The sequence below is a fragment of the Rattus norvegicus genome, chromosome 5 (genome assembly GCF_021556685.1).
Source record: "Rattus norvegicus strain SHRSP/BbbUtx chromosome 5, alternate assembly SHRSP_T2T, whole genome shotgun sequence".
NCBI lineage: Eukaryota > Metazoa > Chordata > Mammalia > Rodentia > Muridae > Rattus > Rattus norvegicus.
In genome coordinates, this window is record NC_141538.1 from 11,681,591 (window position 1) to 11,706,506 (window position 24,916).

Genomic DNA, 24,916 nt, shown 5'->3' on the forward strand with positions numbered 1-24,916 from the left:
CTGCTTCTTGGGGCCATCCTGGAGTAAAAGCAGAATGTATCCCGTTGTTCTGTCAACTGGGAAAAAGTCAGACTGAGGTCTGGCACGCCACGTGAGATCTGGCGTGGCTGTGTGAGGACCAGGCACGGAAAGACATTGTTTGTGACAAAATTACATTTTCTTGCCTTTTATTTGAGCAATGAGTCACAAAACTCCTCAGAGAAGTTCACCTTGCTTTTCACATATCCACAGAGTAAACATTGTCCTAGGCTTCCAAGTCCTCCCTCACCGACTGGAGCACCTCAGCAAGGTGCTCCATTGCCACTGGCTTGTCATCCGAGTCTGGTCTTGAATCAAGGCCAGGGTAGACTCTGCTTCCCTCAAATACTTGTTTTGAACCCAGAGTTCTGTACCCTGTAGTTCTAATGCACGTTCCCTTTTCTTGGAGATGTAGTCTGGTTCATGAGGAAGCTTTGTCCCTCTTGATAGAATCTTTCTACTTGGTCATCTATTTATCCACATATTCATGTGTGTGTGTGTGTGTGTGTGTGTGTGTGTGTGTGTGTGTGTGTGTATGCATGTATGCATGTATGTATGTATGTATGTATGTATCTATCTATCTATCTATCTATCTATCTATCTATCTATCTATCTATGAGGCAATGTCTGGCTATATGACCCAGGCTGGCTTTGAACTGTCATTTTCCCAGCTTCTGTCTCTGAAGCGCTAAAATACAAGATTACAGCCATGAACCTCCACGTTCACCTTTGCCTTATGCTGTTCAATACAGGGCTCCACCACAGTTTCCTACCCTGAGCCTCATGAACCGAGTGTATCCCAAAGAGTTTATAAGTTCTGGGTTTAATAAAAAAAAAGTTTGCACTTTAATTCAAAATTTAAAAGCTGACTTGTCCTTTTAACGTGTGTCTATAGAACTCCTTAAGGCGTCTTTAGTTTACGTGACTCCTTATAAAGCCTCACTTTGTTTGAAAACAATCTGGACTTGAGTCTGAGAAAAACACCACTCAGGGGCTGGAGAGATGGCCTAGTGGTTAAGAGCACTCTTCCAGAAGACTCAGGTTCAATTCCCAGTACCCACATAGCAGCTCACAACTGCCTGTAACTCCAGTTCCAGGGAATCTGACACCTTCACACAGAAATATATGCAGGCAAAACACCAATGCACATAAAATAAAATAGATAAACAAATCATCAAGGAAGGAAGAAAACCGCAGAGTACGCTAGTTTCATTGCTGGGGTAATGCTTTCTTGTAGACTTGTAAGCAAGGGAATGGTTTGATGATCCTGCCCAGTTCCCAAGCAGGTTGTTGAGTGCAGGACAAAATGTCTGGTCTTTGCTGGTATGACACTTCTGGATTCCTCCCCAGGCTAGAATTACAAGATGATTTTCCTTTTCTAAAAAGATAGAGTATAACTCCACATGAGAAGCAGACCAGAGCCCCATTCCTGCCAGCTCTGAGTCCAGGAAGGGACTGCTCTCGGAGCTTGTGCCTAAACCTGCCCTGCTCTCCTTGGCTTTCAAAGAGTTTCGTAAAAGAGCATAGCAATTGGACCGGCAGTTGAGAGCAGGCTTCCCAGGCATCTGCGGGCTGGCTCCCATATCCTCCTTCCTATACTGCTCTGAAGAACCTGCTTGGGAGAAGCATAGTCGTGGCGTGTTGTGTGGGCCAAAGAGGCCGATCCAGAGGTAAAGCACTTGAAACAATGTTTGACAGATACTGGGACTTCTCACACAACCCCACACTTTAAAACTTTACCGTCTTGTGGTTGAAGGACACCTTGCTTTATAACTTACTTTGTAGAAACCAAGTCTCCTGTGGTTTGCATTTTCCTTAATTGATTTTCAAACCTCTCCTGCTACTTTCTGTGCCCCCACCTTCCGGATAGCCATGCCCAGTCGTGCCTGCCCTTCCCTCACGGCTGGACTCTTCGGGTTACTTTGTACCATTTCTAGCATCACCATGGCGATTGCCCTTCGCCTTAATCCTGCCCTTATAAACGAGTCCTTTAAGGCGGTTAATAGCTTTTGCTATGGCCTTCAGAACTGCCTCCAGGTTTTCGGTGTCTTTGTGCTAATGGAGTGTGAAAAATGTACTCAGGATTCCAGATGTGCTGTCGCCCACCACATTCACTGCAAGCGAGCCCAGGCCCAGGATGCAGCATATGGAACTGGCAGCACCACTTATTCTCCTCACACTGGAGCCTGCAACCATCAAGACTCGTCTCTAACCATCCCCTGCATTGGAGACTGCATTTCTTGGCAGTGCTCTACAATCGCCAGTCTAGGCTCCCGATCATTCAGTTTCCTGCGTACGATTCACCTATGTCTGTCTGTCTACCTGTCTGTCTCAAGTGAACTTGCTTTTTAGGCAATGGCTTGGGTATGAGTACTGAATTTTCTTCCTCCTTCAGCGATGGCAGTTCAGCTCAACTAATGCTATCAGTCACCGTGCGGCGACCTGACTTTCTGAACCATTCTTTCCCTTTAGACATCACCACTGGTCCTCACAGCTGTTTACAGTGGTGGCTGAAGCTGAAAGATGGGGAGAGAGGTAAGAAAGCTTAGGCTCTAACTGTGTGTGTGATACAACCTCTGCCTAGGATAACCTATTGCATTAGAAAAAATGCATTCACTGTCTGAAGAAAATCCTTCCCCTTGTTACATCATAGAAACTATGACAGATACGGTGCTTAGAAAAATTGATTCTTATTTAGTGAACGGTGTCACTTGGACACAATGCCTGTGGCGGTGTTTCATTGTAGTGACTATGACATAGTTGAGAACTGTGTTAAATTGTGGTGTACACATCTATATTTATGAATTTGCTTTACTCAGAAGCATTCTGAAGAAGGGACTCTTGCCTTTTTACACCCCAGGCTCTAGTGTGTTCCCAGGATGCCGTGGTCCAATCAACGTATGTAACATTTTACTTTTCTGCACCTATCAAAAATCTATAACATCACCACCCATACAAATGGGAACATTAGCTTGTCTTACCTTAGAAAACTCTAAAATAATTCATTCCTTTACTAGAGAGTAAATAAACAAGCTCGCTACAAGCAAAACAAATCTGTAAAGACAGGATGAGAAAATAGGTAACTTCATGTAAATTAATTTATCACAGGAAAGAGATGTACAGCAAAGCCAAGGCATGTTAGAAACGGCGCCTTCAAGTGTGTTCCTAGTTCTTGCTATTGCCTTCAGAGCTAGCTCCAGTGTCTGTCGTGGAGGCTGACGGGAGGACAGCCTGAGAATGGGAGTTAAAGACCGGCCTACGGAGCACAGTGAGATACCAGCGCACAGTTAATTATGAAAGTTTCCATTGCACGTATCTTCCACCTATAGCATGAAACAACAGATTTGTCCAAAGTTTAGCTCGTGTGATTTCCTATTGTTTATAACTGCATTTTTAACAACACAATTGAGAGGATCAAGGTAATTTCAGCAAGCGTAGCAGACCTGCAGTGTAATTTTGGACAGGAAAGAAAGCCGTGTGTCGGAAAACTGGCCTGAGTTCTTCACACAGATGAAGGGCAGAGCGAGCCATGGCTACGGCCTTCATCTGTGCTTTGGCTTCTTTCCCTTCCATTCAGAGCAGCCTCTCCACCACGGAGGATTTTTCTTTTTAACCTTATGATTTTGGGCTCAGTTTTATACTAACATCTATCCCGTCATAATTTTTAGCAGACTTCAGGCAGAACACTTGCGTTTTTGTGACAGACAGGCCGTGGCCTTTCTCACTTCATTCCCCAGGACAGGGCCCAATAGATGCGGTGCTGTGTTTTTTCCCTCTTGGACGTTTAAGCTCTCGTGAACTCATATTTTCCATGAGTAAAGTTAGAAACATTTAGGCTACAGCCAGTCCAAAAATATGCCTAAGTTCTGAAGAGGAAAGCCATGTCATACAAGGGTAAATATAATACTGGATCAATTCATTTCATTTAAATCCATGTATTCTGGATGCCTCCCAAAATAAGCCTCTTAGTAATTTGTCTTCTTGGAGTTGTTTTTCCTAAGACTTATGGCTGCTTTGCGTTTTGCTCTAGATGGAGATTTATGGGTTATATTTTTTCAGTTTCCCCTATTATTCTTAAGTCTACAGTTAAATATTCCAAATAGTATGTTCACAATTAGGAAAGCAGCAGCCGATTTTACGTTATTTTCCCTCACTAGTTTAGTGTCTTGTAAATAATTACTCCACTTTACAATCTTCTCCCCTACCCCCTTCATTCTGCAGCCATGATTCATGCTTACATCAGTGACTATTGTCACAATAACAGCCTTGTTTCCCAATTTTCCGAGATACCTAGATCTTCCTCATCAGATAGAACTTTAAATTACCCAGCTCTCTAGCCCCGTTTGTGATGCTGAGCTCAAACCTAGGATCTCATGCATGCTAGACAAACACTTGCCTACTGACCTAAATCCCAGCTCCTGAGTGAATATTGTGTGTTCGCTACTTTATGAATTTGGATGGGCCCTGGCTGCCCTGAAAGAATTCTGTACGCATGAGAGGGTGACCGCTCGTTGTGAGTTCTGTCATTACCTATGTGTCTCAGCTTTGGAAAGATGTTGGCTTTAGACTCAACCTTTGTTTCCAGGAGAAAAATCATCCCGAGGCAAAGCAGGACATCAGGGCTACAGAGATTATCACACAGTCTTAATTGGGGTACCGTGTGGGTGATTCTCAAAGCTTTATCACAGACGCACCTCTGCATTCGGGGCACTATCCAAACTGAGCCCTGCCCTCCTACACATTGCTGACTGCTCAATTCTCCAAGTAAATTTACTGCTGGGAAAATAAGGGACTAGACTCACTGACGAGCAGATAAGGCGGCACGTGCCTGTAATGTTAGCATTTAGAGGCTGAGGGGTTACAGGTCAACCTGTGCCTTAGAACAAACAGGAAAAAGTCTTAGATGAAAAGCTCTCTAGTTTTAGCCCACCCAACACAATACAACCGTACTGGAAGACGCTGGGATACCTACAAGCAAACGGCTGGTTCTAATGCTGGGGACGCAGTGAACTTTACAAGGGATTCTTTACATTTTTGCTTCTGCTCTTAGAAAGTTTGGTTCTTCCTCACAGCTATTCCGTATGAATCCACAGCATGAGTACTTTGTGAGCCAACCTTTGCCTTGCGGTTAAGTGGGAGTTACTGTTTGTTTCCGCCTGCTGGGGGACTCTCTGGTATGCATCCTACTGGGCTCTGTGTCTGTAAGGCACTTTGGAACAAGGCAGGAGAGAATAACATGCACAAAATTGTGATCCCGGGGAAAGCCAGACGTAGCGGCACATGCCTGTAATCCCAGCACTCAGGAGGTAGAGGACGATCGAAAGTGCAAAGTAGCTTTTCCAGTCCCAGGCACTTCGGGAGCTGCGGGTTACTGTGCAGACACGGCCAAGTCCATGAACCACACACAACCAGTCCAGCCAATGGCATCAAGAAATCCGGGTCACAAAGATACGAGTGTCTTAAGGGGGTTGACCCAAAGTTCCTGAGGAACATGTGCTTTGCCAAGAAGCAGAACAAGAAAGGCCTGAAGAAAATGCAGGCCAACAATGCCAAGGCAGTGAGTGCACGAGCCGAGGCCATCAAGGCCCTCGTGAAGCCTTAGGCCATCAAGCCCAAGATGCCAAAGGGCTCCAGCCGCAAACTCAGCCGTCTGGCTTTCATCGCTCACCCCAATCTTGGGTAGAGGATTTGAAGCTACATGGCCAAGGGTCGGAGGCTCTGCCAACCAAAGCCCCAGGTTCAAACCAAGGCAGAGGCCAAAGGTCCAGCTAAGGCCCAGGTTCCAGCTCCAGCTCAGACTCCTAAAGGTGCCTGGGCCCCTGTGAAGGCCCCATAGACAAGGCTCTTGCCAATGTGAAGACAGATGGACTGCTGTGACACATCCACCTACACACTACTTACAGTTGACCAGTGTCCTATGCTGGTTTTACAAATAAACTTGAGACAAGAAAAAAAAAGAGTTCATTGAGCTGATCCTAGACTATAGGAGACTCTGTCTTAATAGACAAACAAAGGGCTCCTGGAAACTGCATCCAGATCCAGAAACTGCTTGTACCATCGGGGAATGGATGGTTGTTCTTTGACAACCAGTACTCTATAATCTTGGTTTCTCCCTTGGTACTATAGCCTCCCTCCAAGGTTTCTTGTAAGGACCAGGTGACATAACTAAAGTGCCCAAGACAGAGTGGGCAAGCCATAGAGGCCCATTCACTTCTTCCTCATTTTCCTAGGTTGTCCCTGAAACAAATCAACACGCCTTAGGTTCTGCTCTAAGTGCTAGGCTCCACTCCTTTGCACACACCATCCACATGCTCTGGATGCGCTGACAGTTCCAGTCTTCCTCCCCAGCCCCACATTCTCCACTAGAGCCTAAACTACAGGGACCCCGGGAAAGGCAGGGGCACTGATTTCACACGCTTCCCACGAGCAAAACACATTTGGTGGTTACTTAGGAACCACGTGTTAGAGGTTTAACCATACACAGCATGAGAAGCCCCTACTCCAGTCAGAAAGCACAGCCAAGCACATCTGCCATCCTGGATCCCGGCACAGATGCTTGGTGGACTTGCAAATTGCTTGAGAGCCCTCAGAAGAAAGATGCCATAAATTTAAACCATTAATGCGAGAAGACACACCAGGAGAAGGTGCCCTCTGTAAACTCCTACTAACCAGAAGCAAACACCCTTGAGATAACAGAGGGGGTTTCCTCTGTGAATAGGGATCCTCTAATGCCTATGTGGTGGAGCTCCCATCCATTAATAATAGGAATTAAGTGCCCATGGGGTTCGCTGTAAAAAGGCAAATTACTCCGTATTTCCCGAGTCTATTGGGAGAGATTAAAAGAAAGATTCAAGAGAGTATTTTTCTGAAATCCTTTAGTTTTAAGCTTTGAGAACAGATACTCTGGAGGCCTGAAAACTATTTCCTATAAGCCTTTTTGATGACATCTTCAATTCTCATGATTGAATCTAAGTGGGTCTTGAGGCGGAGATCTTCACCCTACCTTTTCCTTGGCAAACCCTCCATGTGCATCCAGGAAGAAATGCCAAGTAAACTGGAAGCAGTACCCAGTGCTGGAGAATAAGGCCTTTGAGGACAATGTTCCCAGGAAGCCATTCTTCTTCATTCCTGCCCACAATGGGACACTCAGAATCCTTCTCAAGAGCCCAGTTTTCAAAATCCCAGCTAATCATAAACCTCATTTTGCTCTGTGCGGGTTCAGGGTTGGGAGCTGGGAAGACAAAGAAAGCCTCTCTCCCGTAGGGAAGGGTGAATGGTTGGTGCCCCTGACTTCAGCTTCAGTCACTATTCAAGCCCCATTAACTACGTGTGAATAAATGAACATCTCAGGAGTGTCCACAAAGACTGGCTTACTTATCCATTCTGGAAGTCATTTGGCTCACCTTCTGGATCTGGGGCTCTGGGGTAGGCACTGAGCAGTTCAAAACAACACTTGGTAATTTCCCCTGAAAAATCAGGAGGAATTACCCACATCTAAGAAAACCCCCAAGTTTTCTCATGCTCCCTGAGATTTGTGAATGGAATACAACCTCATTCATGGCAATGCTACCTTGGAATATTCCACCCACTAGGGGCCCTCCTCTTGGGATTATTTTCATACTGAGAATTCCACTGAGAATTCTGGATTTTCTTTTCTACTTTTTAAAAAAATATTTACTCATTTTATTTATGTGGGTACATTGTCACTGTCTTCAGGCACACCAACAGAGGGCATCAGATTCCATTACAGATGGTTGTGAGCCACCATGTAGTTGTTGGGAACTGAACTCGGAACCTCTGGAAGAGCAGCCAGTGCTCTTAACCACTATGTAGTTTCTCCAGCCCAAGTCCTAGTAAGAAACATCACATTTGTACATTCTCCTGAGTAGAATCACATTTTGCTCTGGTGGGTTAGGTTCTTTAAAGTTTGAGTGTTTTAGACCTAATTAGGTTGCTAAGAGGAACTCAGTGCTTTTACCAGGAGTGGCTGTCGCCTGCCGAGAACGTTATTAGGAAGTGAGGGTACCCTTGCATTCCCAGGCCATTTGTTTTCTCACTCCTTGCCATTAATGTTAGAGAATAAACATCTTTTCCTAGAAGCTGCCAGCACGTTCTTATATTTTTGACCCCCTGACTGTGTGCTCCTTAGACCTTTTTCCTCAGTAAGTTACCCTGCCTCATGCATTCTGTTACAGCAACAGAACACGGCCCAAGGCAGAGATGAGAGAAGCTAGCCTCTTTATGGTTGAGTCTTTTGGGACTTCTCATACATTTCATCCCTAGCCCAATTTCCCTCATCTGAGACTGTGGGGGAGGAGCATCATGCTTTACCTGTTCTGTAGCCAGTATTGTTGAGATACACAGCAAAGGTCCGAGGCTCATGCAGAGCCTGCCACGAGGGAGAAGAGCAGTTCTCATTGTTGGTGTAGACGTTGTGGTTATGCACGTACTTCCCAGTGAGCATGGAGGAGCGTGACGGGCAGCACATGGGCGTGGTCACAAAGGCATTGGTGAAGGTGGCCCCACCGTGTTCCATGATCTTTCTCGTCTTGTTCATGACTTGCAGGGAACCTGAAAGGCACAGTTCTGGCACTGGTCAGCAAAACTCACCCTGTGGGGACTCACTTCCACGTGTCAGTCAGGTATCTCTGTCCCCTCATGTATTAGTTTCCCTCCTCAGTGTGAAGGAGTCTATCATTCAATCAGTTCTCATTTCTAGAACAAAACAAGTCACTTGGGATCCGAACATCTCAGGCATTCTGTAGAATAAATAGTAAGCGTATTTCAATCTCTCTCCTCTTTAACCACAAAGGAAAGAGCATGCAGGATAATCATGTAATTAAAGCCAGACTTTTAGATATGAGGAAGAGTCCAATGTCAGGAGCCTTTGAAGATCACAAGAGGACAATAGCTTGGTACAGTGAAACAACTTGGCCACACACAGGGAAACTTAATGAAACCAGAGTTTAGCAGATACAGCATTTAGTTTTAGTCCTAATGCAGAAAAAAATAACGCTATAAAGTAAAAATCCTCCAAAATATCTGTAAGCAGCAACAGGATCGTAAGGAGGGAGAGAGGGTAAACTTGGTGTCCTCTAGCAGGCTAACCAACGTCTGCCTGCATTTCTATCTGGATAGGACCGTTGTGTAACCGCTTGGACGGTTTACACACCAGTTTTTAAGGTGAGGTTGTCTTCTTGCTCAAAAGTGTGTTCATGAACGCAAAATAGTTTCTTCTAGCTTTAAGGGTGAGGTGAAATGGTGCAACGAGATTTCTAAGGAAGAAAAATAATCTGCCCCACTCGAGAGTTGACTGCCGATGAAACATGGCCACCTCCCACAGAAAGTCACAGGTCAAATGCCGTAGTCTTTTTGGGACGCATCAAGAAAAGTACTGCAGTGTGCTACAGCCAAGCCCATTGCATCTGAATCCTGGAGCCTCAGATTTCTAACAGGTGGCACCCCTTCAAAGAAAGGGGGAGTCCTTGGTTTCCAGCAAGGAGAGAAACTGGAACGGAACAGAGGTAACTAAAGAGAGGCTGAGGTTTGCTGGAGTCCTTCACCCCAGTGTTTTCTCTTCACACAGCTAGTGGGGAGCTTTGCATTGTCTCATTAGAACTTAAATATGCTTCTGTGCAGAGTGCTTCTGACTGCTACTCCTTTCTGGTTATCTTCTGGATGTCAAGCACCTTTTCGTAGTCAGTACGTGGCTGAACATTTTAGAAGTCTCACCTCTCTCTGATCATTTCCCTGAGTGTATGCTTAAGAGGAAGTCTGAGACGATGACATGACATGAAAAGAGGAAGGACTGTCAGGTAGGCGGGAGCAGTGCATTGTTGGGGACACAGGGAGGACAGCATGGCTGAAGCTCTGATAGGCAGGAGCAATGTGTTGTTGGGGACATGGGGAGGGCAGCATGGCTCTGATGGTGGTAAGAGCTCTGTTAACATCATGGAAGGGAACATAGAACATTTGCTTGAGGAAGTGTGACCAGAGAAGCAGTGAGAGCAGCTGGGATGCAAGGCAGACATCCTGGGGTCTGATCACAGCCACACAATAAAGGCAGAGTCGGGTCTTAGTTACAGGCACGAGGAATGTGAGGAGCAAAGCTTTGAGAGGTCTGAGCAACAGCGATGGTGTGCGCGATGGAGACCGCAGCCAAAGCACTGCTGACACCATCCTGCCCTGCCAGGCTCAGCATTCAGGGTTCCAGAAGCAGAGTCAAGGGAGGCTGTCATTCATCGGAGAAGGCTGTGAGTTGACTAATGGCTCAGACTTCCAGCACTAAGAAGGAATCTGGAAAGGGACTGGTTTCACTGATGATGCAGAAGTAACGGAAAAGAATGCGCCTCACAAAAGATCAAAGAGAAATCCACGGCAGAAGGGTTGCCTTTTGCGTTCGTGTTGGGTGATCATAGATGGGAAATGTCTCCAACGCGAATTTATGAATAGAGATGAGAAAGTTGAAAGACTTCTAAAGATGCACCCCAGCCTCCTCTTCTCAGACTCTTTAGGGGTATGTGGTACTCATTCTCAGGTAAGAAAAACAGTAAATGTTGCCTAATAGTCTATTTCAAAGAACCAGCTCTCAAAGTTTCCTTTATAAGCCTTTGTTAAATTTGAAAAGAAAACCCAAAAAACAAAAATCAGACCACAGCTGGAGGCCATTCCCCCAAGGTCCTGAACCCCCAGTGGCCACCTCCCGCTTAAAGATGCATTTGGACTGCAAATGTGAGGCAGGCATGGGAATCTGATTGGAAGTCCAAATATTATAAAAACTGGGGTTAAATTTTCATTAGCCTGGTTGTAGTTAGTGGGATTTCTCAGCCAGCACTCTTCTCTCAGCTCTATTGTCTTGTTAATCATCTGAGCTGTGTTGCCATCCTAACCAATTCCTCCAGCAAGTGGCTAGCAGATCCGGGGACTAGAACTCACACCTAAGAGTTCCTGTATGCTACTTGGTGCTGGCCCGGGCTAGACAGGGAACCAAAGAAACCAGGAGCTGGAAGAGACTTGGAGAGCTGGAAGGCATCCTCCTTATGGTGACCCAAGAGTTAAGCCATTTCAACTCCAAGACTTACAAGATGGACTAAAAATGGTAGGTCAGCTCAGCCATCTTCCTTCTAGGCACTTCATGCCCATTTGATCCTAGCAGGAACCATTTGTGCTGTGGCTGTCAGTGATGACCCAGACACTGCTGAGGCATACAGGGTTAGGCCACATACCCAGGGCTACCCAGTCCCAAGCACTCAGCCCCAGAAGCCATGCTCTTAATTTCCAGCTGACCTGAATATTGGCTACGGCATGGATTCTTTCAAGATCTTGAAACGCAAAATCCTACCTACATTCTTATTTTCTGCTTCATCTGGCCTTGGAGGGAAAAGCAGCAGATCCCAGCACCTGTATCCTACCTCTCCAGAGTCATTAGTACTGGGGCAGCAGAGGTTTGAGGGTTAGGGGGAACCTTGTAGATTGGTCTTCCATAGCTGACAGGCATGTGCCCAGAAATGGCTGCCTCTTATAGGGTGGATTCTGGGAATATGTAGATGATAGAAACAGGGGTTTAAGCTCCTTCTGTCAGCTAGCACACTCCTCGAGGGAAGCGCCAAGCATTTTCCTCTTGCTTTTAGCTGTGCATAGATTAATGATCACCAATCACACAGACTTACACTGTTATCTACCTCTGCGGATCGTCCCAATGAGTGTTGTTCGCAATTTTTACCAAAGCCTATCTATCACTCCCTGTAACAAAGCTGGGAGTTCCCGCTGTTGATCTCAGAGGTATGAGGGCTGTGAATTCAAGGACTGTTTGGCCTACATAACAAGACTCTTACCTCAAAAACAGACAAACAACATCCAGATGTTGCTGCAGATTGGCCTGAGCAACTCAACAACATCCAGATGTTGCCACAGATTGGTCCGAGCAACTCACTTAACCTCTCTGGGTTTGTCTTTCTCCTCTGTGAAGAGGAGAGCTCCCCACTCATTCCCAGGGCTGTCAGGAACCAAATGTTTTGCTGCTATGATGGGCTCCCTAGATGCAGGGAAGTCGTTGCTATGGCTGCACGGTTGGCACTCCCTATCTGTGGGTTCCCCATTGGGGCTTTCAAACCAATTGCAGATTGAAAGCACTCAAAGATATTAAAAGGTTCCAAAAATTTGAGTAGACCAAAAAAATAATTGTATCCTGAACATATAAAGATGCTTTAATTCCCCAAACTATATACAGAATAACAAGTAACAAATAACAAGTATTAACAAAATATTTGCATGGTATTGGGGATTATGGGTAATCTAAAGTAAATGCCAGAATATGCACCCCATTTTATATGCGGGATTTGAGTACCCTCTATGTTTGCTATTTGTTGGAGTCCTATGAGTTACTTTTCTGTTGCTGAGGTAAAGCATACGGCCAAGGCACTTGCGGAAGGAATGGCTTATTTCCTTTTAGGCTTCCAGAGGGAGAAGAGCCTAGTGTGGTGGAGAAGCAGAAGGCATGGCGGCTGGAGCAGGGTGTGGAGGGCTCATATTCAGTGTCCCGCAGATAGCAACTGCCCTCTGCAAACTTCAACCCAAGCACACATGCTTGCCAGTGTCATAGTTTTTTGATTAGGGAAAGTTCGTACTAAACATATAGATATGTAGTGTGTATATGTATGTGTATGTGTATATGTATGTGTGTGTGTATGTAGTGTGTATATGTATGTGTATGTGTGTGTGTGTGTGTGTGTGTGTGTGTGTGTGTGTGTGTAGTCTCTCTAGTGCAACATGATTTCTCATACTAACCATTATTACCTCTGTGGCAAAGAAAGGGATACTCAAAACTAATCACTCCCATATCAAATAAGAATGTATTGGTACAGTGACTATTTGAATCTAAAAACATTAGATTGGAAGAAAAATCATAAAGCAGATTTTTTTTTCTGCCAAAACTATTCAGTGGGGTGGGGAGGGAGAAGAAAACCGGGATGTTTTCAGCTAAAACCTAAAAGGAAAAACAAGTTGGGAAGGAGGGAAAAAGAAAGATAATAAATCTGTCTGGAATGTTTCCAGGTCACCAAAGCTCCCTTCCCCCAGCATAGAAGAGCAAAAGACCCTCAGACACTGAGACCTGTGGGACTCGAGGTATGCCTGCAGGGCTACACTGACTCACATGTAGAGCGCCTGGCCTTTGTCTTTTCAGATTTTACACTCACTAGAGACCTGGGTTTATAGAGTTCTCTACTAACCGCACAAGGCCACAGTGTGAGAATACTGAGAGTGGAGGGCTCTTGGTACAGGTGAGGGGAGCTAGCTGTCCTGGGGACTCAAATCTCACCTAAGGGGGTGACTGAAGTGCCTCTTGGGAGGTAGCCTGGGACTACCTCAGAGGAGTGCAGTTCTCACTCTTCAGAATTAAAAGAGAGAAAATGACCTGTGAGGAGCGTACTCCTGACTCAACTCAGCACCCTCTGACTTGATATCAGCTTCTTCTAGAATTTAAGAAGAGAACAGAAAAGGAAGGGAAAGAAATGACCAGTATTTTAAAGACTTGGTCTTGAATAAGGTCAGTACTTGACACTTGACTATGTAGCGATGTCTAGCCTGGGACTTATCATAGTCTAGGCTAGCCTCAGGTTCACAGAGATCTACTTTCCCTCTGCCTCTGAATGGTGGAATTAAATCCATGTGGCATCTTGGCTGGCTTGGCTACCTTTTTTACTGCAATGGACAAATAAAACAGACCCACAGACTAACCCCACAGCTCTCTGCTTTAAATAGGCAAAGCCTCACTACACACTCATGGCTTAATTCTGTTTGTGACCTAAGAGAAAGTAGGAACCAGTACAGTAGGGTCACCTTAAGTCCTAAGAATGTCAGAAATGCCAGACTGAGATCTGTGTGGACTGGCCCACGGTGGTTTACTTCTCAAAGTGGGGCCAAGGGACTATTCAGGAGAGGGTGACCATCCATTCTCCATCTTGTTAATTCAAGTTGAAGAAAGCAAAGAGTTTCTCAGGTATTTCAAAATGTCTTTCTTTTGATGTGTAAAATATTCCAGGGAATGTGTTGGTGGTGGAGGGGTGTGTCGTCAGTGGTGGTGGCAAGAGGATGAGAGAGGATGGAGGCAGAGCAGGCAGAAAACACTGCAAGAAGCTGTCAGACAGCACAGTTTGCCGTTTTTATAAATGTCTTTTAGTCCTTATCTTAAGCAGAGGACCTGTCCTGTTAAAAGTAAAATCAGGGGTTTCTTAAATTCTGGAGGAAGCAGATGCCAGGTCAGGGGGTGTGAATTGAGTCATGTGCACCTTCCCCTCAGGTCCTTTCCTCCTGGGGTGCTGACTGCTGTCTGTCCTGTCTCCGTGGGTGGGATGACAAGATTCATTCACAGCAGTGTAGACCAGTGCTCTCTGGAACCACATGTAAGGTTCTAGCACTTTCCTTAATGGATTCCTCATGTGTCTCCCGCCCTTGACGAAGGGCTAGTTTATTTATTTGCCCTTACAGTTGAGGACAAAGTGAATGAGTGCCTCTGCCTCTGAGCTTTGCTCTTAGAACGTAATTAGAGCCCAGCTCAGCCTTTGTCTTTCCAGACAGGCGCAGGATGGTCTCATTCTTTCCCAATAAGACAAATAGTCTATTGAAAACTTCATAATTCTTAAAGCATTTTTCTAAGTGTGGAGCAGCTTTTCTGGAGGCTCAGCAGCCAACTGCCTGCAGCCTTCCAGGGAAAGAATGTTACCGAAGCAATGGCGTACTAAAGCAGTTGACTTGACAAACTACACATAAAAGTAAGAACCAAAATAACCCCCAATTTATGGACATCACAGTGAGATAGTGTCTCGCACAATGGACAGACAACACACACAGAAGTAAATTGACAGAGAAACGGCACGTGTCAGTAAGGACCTGGATGGACTTTCACACTTGCACACAGCTGTAAGGAATGTAAACACAGGGTGGTTGCTATGGAAGGTGCTGTTATTTCCCACCATACAGAAGATGAAATTAAAATACGATATAATTATATATTAAAATAATATAAAATATTAAAAATTAAAAAACCCAGCCATTAATCTCACTTCCCGGTATAATGTTTTCCTTTGCAAAAGAATTGAAAGATTCTTGCAGATCCTTGCACACACGTGGTCATAGTAGTATTAGTCACTTCTATGAGAGAAGGAAACAAGTCAAATTCCCAACAGTAAGCACTGGGGTTTCACAGATTCATGTGGTATACTGGAATGGACTATACCACAGTCACTCAAAGGCAACTGCAGCCGTTGAGTAGAGAATGGATGCCACGGAAACAAGAGTGGTCTAGGGGTTAGGGAAGGCGGCATGAGACCTGAGCCCTACATTTTCTTTTCCTGGAAGTGAACAAACAGGTTTTGAATATGAACGAACAGCCAGGAGCATCCATCCTAAAACCTCTCATTCTGGCCAATACCCAGAAAAATCAATATACATTTGCATTTTTTAAATATGAAACGAGAGGCAGACTCAACGATGGTTCCCTGTGCCTCCGGCCTGTCGGCCTTTAGCACATTAACTCCCAGCCGAATGGCAAGAATTAACTTTGCTGTGACTCCAGGGTCTGATCCTCAAGACCAAACCTTGGGAGCTCCCCACAAAATCCTCCCCACGACAGACTAAGCAGCACAGGTCGACTCATCTGATCAATGTTCTGGAGCCAAGAATGGGGGTACAGCAGTGGAGCTGGGTAGAGGCGGTGACAGACTGCAGGATGAACTTTGTGTCCATCTTAGGGTACCCAGGGAGATCATGGCTATGGGATTACAAGCTAAGGGCCCAGGGCTAGGCCGTAGGAGCAAGAGGTTAGAGGTAAGCTGAAACCACTAACCCTTGGATCACTTCATTTGTTTGCTCTTGAATAAACTCAGGAGACACAGCTCCGAAAGTGCAAGCCCAAGCATGTGAGTTACCGCAAGGATATGTGGAGCACAGCTACATTTCAACTATGTGTATCAGGTCTGCACATGGTGGTCCACATCTTTAGTCCCAGCATTCAGAAGGCAGGTGTAGAGACACCTCTCTGAGTTTGAGCCCAACTTGGTCAACATAGGGAGTCCCATGCCAGTCAGGGCTATACCCTGTGACTCTGTCTCAAACGAATGAATGAGTGAATGAATGAATGAATATTTGAGCCCAGTCACCTACAGTTCTACAGTTACTTCAGCAAGCTATGAATGGGCAAATCACTCTCTACGTAACCACTGAAAACTCCTTGACTCAATCTTTTACATACATTCAGAAAGTCGCACTCCCATGAACTTTGATACACTTCATTCATGATTTCACAAATTAACTTCATTCTTTCCACTTTCCCCCTTTTGATACAGACAGGGCTGTATGTCTTGGGCTGGCTCCAACTCACTATGCAGTTAGTTACGGATGACCTTACACTGCTGATTCTCTTATCTACTTCCAAGTTAGATTACAGGAGCGAGACACCATTCCCTTGGTCCAGAGTTAAAGAACAAGATCAAGCCCTCGACCTCTGTGCTTTCCTAGGCTTATCCTAGGCTTCCATTGTCTTCTCCTGGTTCCTTTTTAAAAAAATGTTTGAAAGTGTTCTTTAATACCATGCCAGTATATATATATATATATATATATATATATATATGTATATGTATATGTATATGTATATGTGTGTATACACATATACACACAGAGAAGCAGTATTGAACCAAGTTCAGTGAGTAACCCAGATGACTGTTAGCAGTAGCTAGCAAAGCACCCGTCCTCTAAAGAACCACTGATGCCTGTGCTATGGGTGAGGCTCTGGAAAGATTGGAATCCAAAGAGACTGGAAAGTCAAAAAGTCAGGTTCTCACCCAACTCCACGTCCTGGTCGTCGGTGAGCACAAGGATAATATTGGGTCTGATGTTTTTTCGTTCCTGCTGCACCCGTCCTCGGAACCTCTGGGACCGCATTGTGGAGCAGAAGCCTCCCAGAAGTTCTGCGCCCAGCACAGCCAGCAGCAGAGCCCAGCAGGAATTCTTCATTGTACTGGGTCCAAGGTTGCAAAGTTGCAAAAAATGCCTTGGTCGCTGAGTTCTGGGAGTTGGGGTGTAGGGAATGGGGGGAGGTGTCAAGAGAAAAAGGGAAAGGGGGGATGAGAATGAAATACAAACACAAACACGGTTCTAGCAAAAGGTCTGCAAATAAAGCCAGAGCTGACAGGCAGCTGGTGGGACAGAGCTGTGTGAGGCACAGGTAGCAGCCTTCACTACCACCGGGAGATTTTAAGTGCTTGATTATTTTGCAAAATCACTTTTGTCCTTTATTCTCCATCCAACTTTCCCATTTCCACCCATTGCCAAAGTGTAATTTGCAGCACCGAGATCCAAACGTAAATGCTTTCTGACACGAGCTAATACCTTGAATTAGGTGTCCTGGGCGAATAATCAATTTCTAGGCACAGAGGTTTTTCAGAACGTCTGCAGATGCTGTCCTAGAAAGGAGAGAGGAAAAATACGGAGACAGCATCAGTTAAGGGTTTCAAAACAGGCTTTTGATCTAACGTAAAGTCTTGAAACATGTGGATATTTTTCCCTTCTCTTCTGCAAAGGGCAGAGTGGATGACACACAGAACTGCTGATTGGACTCAGATAAGCATCTCTACTTCCTAAGCGCTGCACAAACAGTGGTCAGGGCATCTTTAAAAATCCCCAGGAACACTAATGGAGGAGGGGAATCAGCCTCTGGGAAGGTCCCCTGCACGGAGTGGCTGGTGAGGGACATTCGAGAGGAGCCTTGATCGCCACATCCCTCACTCTCTACCAAGGAGAGTAAAATGCAAAGGTGTTTCTTGTCACTCACTAGCCAGGGGAGTCATCTCTGCTCACAAAGACTTCTTACCCAGTAAGAGGCACCTTGCCAAGCCCCAGAGAAGCTCCTAACTGCCCCATCCGTCACCAAAGGATCAAAGGCACAGCCAGGTTGATCCTCTTCAGTCCTGAGCTCTCCCAGTGGCACCTTGGATGACAGAGTCCCCTCCTGCTGTCAGTCGCCAGTCTGACTGTTGTCAGGACAGGCTTTAGAGCAGCTAGCACAGGCTAACTAAGCTGCAGAACGAGATGCCTGATTGGCTCTGAGACTGGAAGCAAATGGAAATAAATAAATGAAACCTGAGGTAGGCATAGCAGAAATCTTTTCAAAGCTGCACGGGGAAGAGACTTCAGAAAGGGTTGGGAAAGCGTCCCTCCACTTCGGAACGCTAATCTGCAGAAAGCTCATCTCTCAGACTTCTGAAAGACAGCGAGGGGCTCTTTTCTTCTCCCCTCCTCTGTTATGCCACAAAAGCTTTTCATGAAACTAATTAGATGGCGGCCCGCTTCATCAGCCACTCCACTCCACACCTGAGGATCTGTATTTTGATGTGTAACAATAAACTGGCACAAGATAAACGGGCAGGAGTGCTTAGGCGCAAGCATCACAAAGCGGGGGGGGGGTGTCCTCATGCAGCCGTGTTCCAAAGTCTAGAGATGGACAAGAGGCAGCCAGAGAATGAATGCGCTCATCCCATCACCCAGGTGGCTTGTTTTGTGCAAACATATGCACGCTTGTGCCCCTATTATTTTACAAAACTGTTTTGTATACACTTTCAATGTCTCTCACTCTGCAGCCTATGAGTCCTCTGTGTGTATGTGTCTCAACAGAAACAAATAGATTTTTGAATAAGAACCTGCTGTCTGCAAACGAGCCTGTCCTAGGTAGCTAACTGTCTGCAGGGCAATGGTAAGGTGCTTCCAACTGATCCTGTGTTCTGGGAAGTCGATGAGCAGCATCTCTTGCTTTCCCCCTTAACTCGGGGTAATTCTGGCAATCGCAGTGCATGCTAACAACTTCCGACCTGCAATTATTTTGCACTGGCTGCCTGGTTTCTGTGCACTTGCTTTAAATCACAAGAAGCCCGGTGTGAGCATGAAAGAAAGAGAGGGGCGGCAACAGAAACTAGACAGCAAGGAGCAGTCTACATGAACTGTGGGGTCAGGCTTCACTGTTCAATATAGACCTTCAAGCCTACAGGGTTGGTCCTATTCCATGACTTTTCTTACCTCCCAGAGGCTGCAAGGGTGTGTGAAGAAAGCCAGCCAGGTTTTGGCTTTTTTTGCTTTGGCTACAGTGTAACCCACCCTCTACTAACAGGGGTGAGGTAGAAACAACTCTGGCTGTGATGGAGGTTAGCTCCCAGGGAGCGGAAGACTCTTGACAATTAAGATGCCGATAACCCTCCTGGAACCCAGGCAAGACGGCTAGCTATTCTTTCCCTTATCTTACTTCCTTTACCTCTTCCTTCGGGAAACAGAAAATCAACACCTTGTAAGAGCTGCATCGGAAACCATGGTCTCATGAAGAACAGGGAGGGCACAGCAATGTAATTCCTACCTATCCTGTAAGATTCCTTGAGACGGCTCGGTGAACAAGGGGACTTGATTTCTGGAACCCACACGACGGAAAGGGAAGTGACTTGAACAAGCTGTCTAGTGACCTACATACTCACTGTGGCACGTGCATGTCTGCCCCCCAAATAAATGAATAGAATGAGAAAGTGTTATCTTTAGTTGATATTTTAATTGAATCCTAATTTTCACATCCATGCGGGGTACGTGACGTGATGCCTGGGCATATGTGTGCATTATCAATCAGTTATGTTCAGCACCTGCAAGCTTCGGAATCCAGCTCTAGGGAAGAATGGCATCTCAGCGATTTCTGAAATTCACCATTAGTCACTCATTATGGGTATTTGCCACAGCTAGCCCAGTTTCAGGGATGGACCTGACTCAGGTGGTAGAAGGATGAGGAAAAGACAGGGAGGCAGACCCACGGACAGAAACCTGGGGTTGGGTGGTCTGGGCTCTCGGATGGAGAAATGTCAGCATCACAGAAGCTCAGGATGTGTGTCTATCATATACAGATCAACAGGGAGGCAGGGTTTACGGTATACAGCTGGCTTTGCTAATGTCAGTAGTAGACATCTCTGGCGGGGACTGTCTTCAGGCCATCAATATCCAGAGGTGACGAGAAGACACTCTAGGGGACACTTTCTGCATTCATTATCAGCAGCCGCACTCAGGCCCTGAGCTAAGCTGGACATTTCTCTGAGCCTCACTATGGTGGCTTTGCCATTCTCCCCAGGGTCTAAGATTTTGGGATCCTTAACTTAGCTGCGCCCATGACAATAGCACACATTCACTCGGGTCTTCCTCTGAGTCCTACAATTACTGCTGTTATTGGTATGTTTTCTTGAAACTGGATCTTGCTGTGCAGCCCCCGCTGGCCTTAGACTGTCTAGTGCTGGGATAACAGGTATGAAGGCCTCCACGCCCAGCTCACAATGCTCTGTTAGCAGTGAGTGGTCTGCTTGCTGAGGTAGAACTAGAATCTGCACTCTTTCTGTGTAACTAACTCTGTGCTTGTCAGCACCCACCCCACTCCCGGGATATTACAGATTCAGGAAATCCACGCCTAAGCACACAAGCAGAGTAGTTAAGAGATACTGAATGTTGAAACACATCTACCTACAGCTAACTCCTTGGGTCCTTTGTCAATGTCCAGAAACACACACACACAAAAAAAAACAACCCACACCCTAAGAACATGACAGGGTTGGAGAAATAGCAAAGCTTCGTGATATTAAAATAAAAATGGGGAAGCTGGAAAGACAGCTGAGTGGTTCAGAGCGCCTGAGTTTTTTCCAGGGGAGCCAGTGGAGGCTCCAGGACTCGGGAGGCACCTGTGCAGGTGCATGAGTTACCCACCCCCCCACACCCAATAAATCTTTAAAAATACCAAGCCTATCGTCAAGACGGGGGCTCCTCAGTGGAGCACTGGCCAGCAAGTGTGAGACTTGAGTACCATGCCCGGTCTGAAGTAGTTTTAACAGGCAAAGTCAACATTACCCACAGACAGTTTTTTATTCAAAGACAATCTCTCAGAGCCTGTCTTCCTCTCCTCTCCGTCTTCCAGCTCTAGAGGAAATAAAGTGAGGAGGGAAAAAGAAAGAATCCAGATTGGAAAAAACAAAACAAAACAAACAAAAACACAAGAAAAAACAATGCAGGACTTGTTAACAGAGACGGGACACCATGCTTAAATTAGATGCTTTGCAGTGCATAACAAGTGTCCTTAGAGACTAACGATTTGTCTTGAAAACAAGGCGTGTAGAGGAGGCTTTGCCTCTTTCTCTCACACATGACAAGTGTCCTTGAGGGATGCTGCTGCTGCTGCACTCTCAAATTAAGACCAGATACACGCTGCCTTTTCTCCGAACCGTAAGATTGAAAACCACAAGTGCGGGTGCCATTATTTGGTGCTTGGAGTTTACAGGGATTTGTTTAGGGCAATCAACCGAAACTATGCATGTGGCATTTTGTTTGAAGTTGGCTATAAAATAAAAGGGGTGTTTAAGCCAATGAGAGAGAGTTTGGTTTTGTGGGGTATGCACAACAGAACCTCAAACTGAACTGAATCCCCCGTCTTCCCGGGAGGTTTAAGGGGTTCTGGCATCCCAAAGCCCTTAGTGTGGACAATTAGTGCTGGGGACTTAAGAGGCTGGGTAGAGCGTTTACCCTGGTCTTTAAAGGTTCAGTGGTAGAGCATCTGTCTCAAATGCACTAGGCCCCAAGTTTGATTTCCAGATTAAAGCGGGATTACCACAAAATTAAATTAAAGAGGAATGGAGCCAAAATGCTTACAGAGCTTTGCTAATGCTCACAAAAGCAATTTTCTATGGCGTCTGTGAGTTTTGGGGGAGGACCCTGAGTATTTGTCAGAGGTCTACAAGGTCAGAACTGTGTTGATAAGAATACTGAGACATTATTATTTTTCTTCTCTGCCTTGGTGAGATTTTTTCCCCAGGCTGTAGGAACAATGGCAGGAAAGTTGTATTTGCCTCAGTATGAGTGAACGAGTGTCTCTGTCCAGTTGAAACGTGCCAGCTTCGCTTGAAGCAGTAAATGGATTAATTTTATTAACCTTTGAACTTAAGCACACACGTTTTCCTATTACTACTCTGAGGGTAAGTTGAGAGGCACACAGAAGCCCCTGTTCCTACACATCTACTCTTCCAGGGAAAAACACTTGGGTTTCTGAGCCCCAGGGTAGACTCGCTGTTCATTTATCCACGGAGTAGCAATGTTTACTTAACACAATCATTAGTATGTGGGCATTTTGCAGACATTTTCCCAAATAGTGAAATGGGCCTACAATTTCAAGGACCCAACGAGGCATTATTTGTCAGTGATGACAGAACTAAGGCTTATTATCTCTCAACCTAAGACCGGAAGCTCAGAATACAAAGCAGAATGCAAAGCAGAATGCAAAGCTTATTTTCAATCTTGTTGGTGATGACAATCGCAATAATTATTTTAGTAAAAACAAAAGATAATATACTTTGATACATAATATGTGCCAAAATTTACAATACATGTATCATTCGGTACTCCTGCAGTGCGGTGAGCCAGCGGCCCGGGGCCATTTTCACTTTATTCAAGCTGTATAGGGTGTTCTCAGCAGTCTGCTGCATGTGTGAAACCCATCAATGTAAGTTTTTTAGACTTTGCTTTTTGTCTATCCGTGGACTAAAAGATTAGAAAGGAATTTAGAGGAGAGATCATAACCAAAAAAACGTACTTTAGAGGTATGCACAGAATGCACAAGACACTGGGCTTGATCCCCAACACACACACACACACACACACACACACACACACACACACACACACACACACAAAAGCAAGCACGCACAGAGCATAACAAACACACTTTGAACCTTAATTTTATAATATAAAAACGAAAATCAACAGAAACAGTTTTAATGGGAGGTAGGCTACAGCTTGGTGGAAGAATGCTTGCCTGCCCGCGCGAAGAACTGGGCCTAATTCCCAAGATACACACAAACAAAAATAAGGGAGTTAACTATGGGCAGTTTAGAGAATGCAAAAATTTGGGATCAACACTGTTTGTCCAATTACCTTGGATTAAGAATTTGAAAAGCAAGGACACCTAAATATTATGGAAAGAACCAAAAGTAACTTAAAATTTCTGAAGTGGGTGTTACAAAGTATCTTAAGGAACTGGCATCACTGTAGACAGAGGTGGCAGAGAGATCCCAGGACAGGCCTCGGGTGGGAGGATGTGTCTTGGGACCCTTTTCCTCCGACTGGGTTGCCTTGCCAGCCCTGCCGTGAGGGACGGTGCCTACTCATATTGTAGGTTGTTATGCTATGTTTGGTTGACAGCCTCGAGAGGCCTGCTCTTTTCTGAAGGGAAAAGAAGGAGAGGTAGATCTGGGGGAAAGAGAGAGTGGGGAACTGGGAGGTGTGGAAGGAAAAGGAACGGTGGCTGGGATGTAATGTATGTGAGAAGAATAAAAAAAGAGAGAAAGAGAGGAAGAGAGGGAGGGAGAAGGAATTCAATTAAAGTAGTTTTAACAGAGGCAGTGATTTTGATAAAAAGACATAAAAGAGTATTGGGTATCTTAGCTAGGTTCAAAAATTATAATGTACCTATTAAATTTTGTCTGTTTTTAAAATATACTTATGCAGTCAATTTGTTTATTTAAAATATTTGCGCATGCATGTGTACGTGTGCACGCATGTGCTGGTACCTGAGGGCCAGAAGAGACATTAGAGTTCATGGAGCTGGAGTTACAGGAGATTGTGAACCACCCAGTAGGGTGCTGGAAAGGGCTGTGAGCACTGCTGAGCCATCTCACCAGCCTCTCTGTGGGTAGCTGTGCTCTGCCCACGGATGTGTGCTAACTAAGCAGTGTTCTCTTACTGCTTTACAAACTGGACAGAGCAGCAAGGAAGGAAAAAACTAGAGAATTTTGCACGGAGCTTTCAAGGTACCCAGGACACTTTAAACACTTCAGTGGTTCTATGCAAGGAGAGGTATGGCCACACGGAATTGCAGGGGCGCTGGTGAGGAAGGGGCTTTTGCAGGGTCTGTTCCACATGTGGCTAGGTCCACGAATACTTCATGCTTAATCATTGTGTGTGCATACACTGACATGTGCATTCTTAAGACCTATGTATAAATCTATGTATACCCAGAACACAGCATCTTAAGTAATGAAGAAATGTACTCACACATAGATTCACGATACCAAGTAATGTAAAACTATTATCGCTGGTTAACAATTAACTAATCTTGAGCACTAAAAACATGCCTTTCAAAGACTTGTAGCTCAGTTATAGAGGGCATGCTTTAAGGTTCAGAGATCAAATCCTAGTCCTACAGACAAGCAATATAGGATTCTTTGGTTGAGACAAAGCCTTGCTATGTGGTAGAGATTATTGCCTTGAAACATACTATGTAGCCAAGGCTAGCCTCAGCTCAGCCCCTGAGATTACCGTATGCACCATCACTCGGCTCAGACGTAGGGAATTATTTCATTAGGCATGTTGCACCTGGGTTGGATTCTGTAATGTACATAAATGTAGCACAACACAGATTGCTATTCTTGTTTCTTATGATCTACTTGTGGAAAGAAACACTTATTTTCAAAAGAATACGATGGTGCGCCTCTATTTCAAGAGCATTTCTCCACATCCTTATCCCACAGTCAAAGTCCACAGGAGCAAGAAACATCTCACCTCCCTATAAGATATTAGGCCACAGCTGAGTGAACTCTTTTGACCTACTTTCTGAGGCATCAAGATCCTCACAGGGGTAGCTGCTCTCAGGGGCTAAAAAAGGGCAAAGTGGAAATAAAGGCTCACTTAGGTAACACTGGGTGGTCACCAAGACAGAGGTCTCAAAGATTGGCTAACATTTCAAAAGAGGCAGAAGGAATCTAGGCTGCCCCACCCCCATCCCCACTCTCGTCAGAAAACTCTAGCTCCTAGCCCAGGGAAGATCATGGAAGTTAGCTTCATTTCTCTT

At 45.3% G+C, this 24,916-nt stretch overlaps 1 protein-coding gene across 11 annotated transcripts in view; it reads right to left on the reverse strand.

Annotated features, from left to right (window-relative positions):
- Sulf1 (sulfatase 1) overlaps positions 1–24,916 on the reverse strand; it is a 162,076-nt gene that overhangs the window by 53,192 nt on the left and 83,968 nt on the right. For all 11 annotated transcript variants that reach the window (NM_134378.3, XM_087660223.1, XM_087660226.1 and 8 more), the window contains 3 exon segments: positions 8,350–8,589; positions 16,857–17,080; positions 17,404–17,477. In NM_134378.3, the coding sequence (NP_599205.2) occupies positions 8,350–8,589; positions 16,857–17,028 (412 nt within the window). In that variant the 5' untranslated portion in view covers positions 17,029–17,080; positions 17,404–17,477.